Here is a 5,101-nt window from a genome sequence, read left to right as displayed (position 1 = left end):
GCGAGTGGGCCAGCCTCTCCCGCTCCCGGGCCCGGGCCTGGGCCGCGTAACCATAAGGCATGTGACTGTTGCACCCTGAGCTCTCCGCACTCACCATCGCGACCTCCATGGTGCTGGTTTGGGGAAATGGCTGGTTCCGGCTGGAGAAGAAGAAAGGAAAATAGGGCAGCTCTTTTCTTTTCTTTCTCACCAAATGAAGGTAAGTTTGGAACCCTCAGGCAGATTGCTTGGAAGACGGAGGGTATTTTCAGTCCAACTTTGCATTTTCTGTTTTTAAATCAGGACGCCCCATGCTCTGTCTTCCCGGGGATTCGACATGGCTCTTCAGAGCTTGGCTGGTCCAGGTGAACAGCCTAGCACTCTCAAGCCTAAGTCAGGTAATGTCCGGGTCTCCCAGACACCTGTTTGGGGTGGGTGTTCAAATTTGGAAATACATCTAGGATATGGTTGGTGATGCTGCTGCAAGATTCAAAGGCAGGAAGTCTCCAACAGCCAGCAGTTGTGACTAGAAGATGGAATATATTTTTCTGCCATGGAAACTGTCCAAAGCTCGGTCCATCAAATTTAAATAAAATGCAAATAAGCCTTTCGTCTCAGCGCTTGCCTTCCAGTGACTGCTTAACCCATGTTAACACGAGACTTGACGTACATCCGGCCATTGTCCCTCACACCTATCGGGATGATCCTCCAGGCTCTTCCCTTAAGCTCATCACGGGCTTCCTGGACCCAGGGGCAATGCCAAACTATCAACAGAGGCAAAGACCGTGGGAGGTAGAGAAGGTGCAAGATGAGGTGTCAGCAGGGGCAAACCCAGCTCTGAGGTCTCCATAGAGATCAAGAAAACGCAGAGTATCCTTCAGCTAAAATCATGCAGAGGAAGCACTTCACCTGAAAAAGGAAGGAAAACAAGCATGGAAGAAAAATAAAGAGAAGGATAAAATCATAAAAAGCAAACTGAGCATTTCCTTCACATACACTTCTTTCTCTTGTCCTCGAGCAAACCTTTGCACCAAGCAACCATAAATTTCCAAGGAACACGGGGCAGGTTGTTAAATCTCCTTCTCACTAAACATCCTTCTTTCCTTCTTCTTTGGATGTTATTTCAGCTCAGTCTATTTTCTTGTCACTCTCATCATTCCACAATAATAATGCTGTCGCTTGATAGCTATTTCCATCATGCACTGATCTTAAGGCATTTAAAAAAAAATTCCACTCGTAAATTTTTCTGAATATAGTGTCCTTCCCCTCACCCGCCTTGCTTCAGGATTAGCGAAGTCGGAAAAACAGTTTGCTTTTTTAAAATCCAGGCTCCAGCACTTGAACAAGCTTCAATCACTTCGTCTATAAACTGAGGATAATGCAAACTCCCCATCCCACCTTTGTAAGGATTACATGAGATAGTGGATGATGATCGAGTAACACATTGACTTGTACATAATGATATCAATAAACACTGGTAGTGACTAATTACATGACAGTAATCTAAGCTTTGATTATCTATCTATCCACGACCAAATGTGTATGTCCTTAAACCACTGTTTGAAGTAGAGGAAGGATAGCGTACAAGGACATCAGGGCATTTGGAGACTCACCAATGGCCTGTATTAAGTTGGTACTTCCTGACTCCCTGAAGCATGTCCCTGCCACCCACAGTCTAGGAGCTAATCCCAGTTTCCACTTCTCTAATAATCATTTTCTCTCCTTGCAGTTCCTCCATGTTCATCTCAATGTTTCCTCCTACACTCTTTTCAAGGGATTAGCTCCTTATGTTTTAAATCCCAGTTTGTGTGGACTTTGTTGTCAGCCTATTATACTCCCCTTTTATTTAATCCATAGCTCCAATCTCCCAACTTCTCTCTCTCTCTCTCTCTCTCTCTCTCTCTCTCTTTCCAATCTAACACTTCCAGATCACATCTTCCTTGCAGCCTGCTTTGTCCCCACTGTCTCTTGGTATCCCTGGCCTTCCTTCTCTCTTAGTGTAGCTTTCCCAAGGTCCATCTAACTCATCTCCTTCACCAGAATCTATAAAAGCTCCTGTCCCAATCTTCCGTCTGTCTTGCTTCTTTCATTCTATCCCATAGGGTCTCTAAGAATGCAGAAGAGTGGCCCCAAGAATTGGGGAGGATAAGGACTGTTAGAATTCAGGGTATCTACTAGCCTCTATTACTGGAAGCACTTGGGGTGCAAAAGAGAAATGGTTTTCTGGAGCCATTAGAGGGATTTGGCTCTTGACCACCTGCTGCTTGCTTCTTGCTGGATCCCATCAGCCTAGAAGCTTAAACACACTGAGTTTTATGAAGTGACAAGGAGGGAGGTGGCAAAAATATATCCCTTCCCAGTCAGAATACATTCACCTAGGGTAAGAGGCAAGCTTGATTGGGACACGACACTCAGGAAATATACCTGTGAAGGTGCCTCAAATGACATTCTTCCTTTGCCTGCCCCCTAACGTCATCTCATACTCTGAAATGTTTACCCTCAGGAGGCCTCTGAATCTCTGTTTTCACTGTGGAGGGTTAGGCTGACATCCTTTAAGTTCTTTCACAGGCCAAATAGCTCGAGAGTTTGCTCAGTTACTTCCCAACTCCCTCCAAGCATTTAAAACACACTATTTAAATAAAGCCCCAGTAGGACCAAAGTGCCTATAAATTTGTATACTATGTATACCCCTCTCCCATCCAACTGACTTTCAGGAGGTCATTAATTAGAGGGTCTTCTCATTCACCATTAACTCTGCAAGAAACCTAGACCTGCTCTGTTTTTGCTGTCCACCAAATCATTTCTTAATTTTTAGTTTAGGTTTGCTAGGTTTGGTTTATCCAACTCCCCCAGCCTACAAAAAGCAAATTACCCTCCTTTTAACTGGCTACCAGCTACCTCACTATCCCTAATCTTAGAGAGAGAGAGAGAGAGAGAGAGAGAGAGAGAGAAAGAGGAAAAAGGAGAGGAGGAGAAAAGGGGGGAAAAGGGAAAAGAAAAAGAAAGAAAAAAACCCTTCCACCCAGCAAATCAGACTGGTTTAAAATCTCTCCTCCTCCCCAGGGTATTCACATGAGGAGAATCTAGCCAAGCCAACTCCCAGGAGCCTTTATGAGGGACACTTTGCAGGAAAATTTCCCTTCCTCTTTAACACCATCAAACTAATAGGATTTGCAGACTACCAATTCCCTGGTCCCCCCAACAGCAGCCACGCATCCTGTCTCTCCTCCTTCCACCTCCCAACAACAAGGGTGTTTTCGTGTCTCAGGGCTAATTTCCACAGCTGTGTTAGGGTGGTACCTAAACCTTACCAGAGAGGGAGAGGGGGGTGGGAGAGGACAGATTGAGAGAATCAGAAAGGCTAACAACCGTGAGAAATAACACACTTCAACGCACGCCATTTGTACAGTCCCTGTGTGTTGCTCAAATGCTCAGAAAATGCTCGCGAATCCAAGTGTTGGGAGAGGCAGCAATTCAAACCCGTCCACCAGCTGTTCCCACAGGAACGGAACCGGTGAGTCTGGGATGAGGCAGAGCGATGCTAAATCTAAATACCACCTCGCTGGGAAACGACATCTTTAATCGCGCCCTCGCCTCCAGTCCTGGGTTCGCGCTCGGGCACATGAAGCAGGGCGCATGCACCCCATCCCTGAGATGGAGAAAATAACAACTGTTGGCCCCCCGGAGCGCCGCGCAGCATCTGCACCTCCCTTCTCCCACCTCCTGGTTTATTTTTAACCGCCTTCCATTCATGCCCTTCTGTCACATTCCCGATATTATTTGTCCCTCAAATGTCCACTGCTTCTTTACAGCCAAAGGTGGGAAAGGGAAGAAAGATACGAGAGGCATCACACTTACCCTTCCCAGGAGGGGTCCAGAATAAACATAAAGACAATTCCGCGGCTGGTTTTGCTTTCCCCCCTCAAGCTGCAACAGCTGGAGGAGGGGAAGAACGATCCTGGGGGTGGGAGGAATCACGCCTGGGTGGCAGGTGGAGGCTCCAAAATATCCACGGAACAAGTTCTGTTGCCTGGCCAGGGGGGCACAGAGTCCTCGCTGCAGGAGCGCAGGTGTGCTGATCGGGGCTGCCCCGGGAAGACCCCCCAAGATTTCTGGCTCCACTGGAGTTCCGCACAGGAGGGCTTGCCTGGGAAAGGACGTCAAGGTTCCCCAGAAAAAGAACAAAATCCTAGACAGCAGCAATCACTTGTTAAGCCCGGATTCCTCCTCCAACATCCATCGCTCTCCCTCTCGCGCTGGCTGCAGTGCCAGTCCCCCCTCCCCCAGGTGCCGAGGCTGGGGGAAAGACTGGGAACCATTCCAGGAACCCCTGGCTGTCGCTCCGGCGGCGAGGAGCTAATCCCGGAGGGAGAGATGTCCTTTGGAGCTAAAATGTGGTTCCAGGCGACAGAGCCGGAGCCCCAAGAGAGATCGGGAGGTCCAGCCTTGACACCAGGGTGCTTCTGGGCGTCTTCTCTCCCTGTCCCGCTGTCGCTACAGCTCCCATGGCACCCCCACCCCTCTAACGGGCTTGTGGGGTTGGGGGTCCGGGTGCATTGCTGGCGGGAGCCGCGGGCCCGGAGCCCAGGCAACACCTGCGAGCGTGGCCAGACCCCTCAGTCTCCGCCCCCCTGACACAGAGTTTGTCCGCCTCAAATCGCGGGTCCAACTCCAGGGCACGAGGAGATGGACTTTATATGTGTTCCACCCAGAGGAGGAATCAGGCCCAAGCTAAAGGCTGCGCACGGGTGGGGAGGGAGGGAGGCTTTGGAAGGAGCGGAGGAGGCCTCCGTGAACCTGTTGCTACAAAAAAAGAAATATGACTTCTGCGTAGTGGTCGGATCTCTAACCTCACCCACCTCACTTAAACAACAAAAACTGTTGTAACCCAGGAGACAGGCGAGTGAGCCCAGGGCGGCAGCCACACCCTGGATGGACTCCCAGGTTGTTTATTAGGCGCGTGGCATGCCCCTGGACCTGGATGTAAATTTGCAATTCCCACGAATACACCAAAAGAAAGGATAGCGGTGAGAAGTGCGAACTTAAGGCACACAACCAGAAGCTCAGATGGTGACCACGGCTCCCCGCACCTCTCTTGCTCCCCGGGAGGGGCCACGCACCA

General features: G+C 49.5%; 1 protein-coding gene across 1 annotated transcript in view; it reads right to left on the bottom strand.

Annotated features, from left to right (window-relative positions):
- Positions 1–4,239, bottom strand: part of KCNA4 (potassium voltage-gated channel subfamily A member 4) — a 6,650-nt gene extending 2,411 nt beyond the window's left edge. Inside the window, exons 1-2 of the mRNA XM_006753943.2 lie at positions 3,838–4,239; positions 3–888 (exon numbers count right to left, since the gene is read on the bottom strand). Of these exons, the coding sequence (XP_006754006.1) occupies positions 3–109 (107 nt within the window). The 5' untranslated portion in view covers positions 110–888; positions 3,838–4,239. The remainder of the gene's footprint in view (positions 1–2; positions 889–3,837) is intronic.
- Between the last annotated feature and the right edge of the window lie 862 nt (positions 4,240–5,101).

Source organism: Myotis davidii, unplaced genomic scaffold (genome assembly GCF_000327345.1).
Source record: "Myotis davidii unplaced genomic scaffold, ASM32734v1 scaffold330, whole genome shotgun sequence".
NCBI lineage: Eukaryota > Metazoa > Chordata > Mammalia > Chiroptera > Vespertilionidae > Myotis > Myotis davidii.
This window is presented reverse-complemented; position numbering and strand designations above follow the sequence as displayed.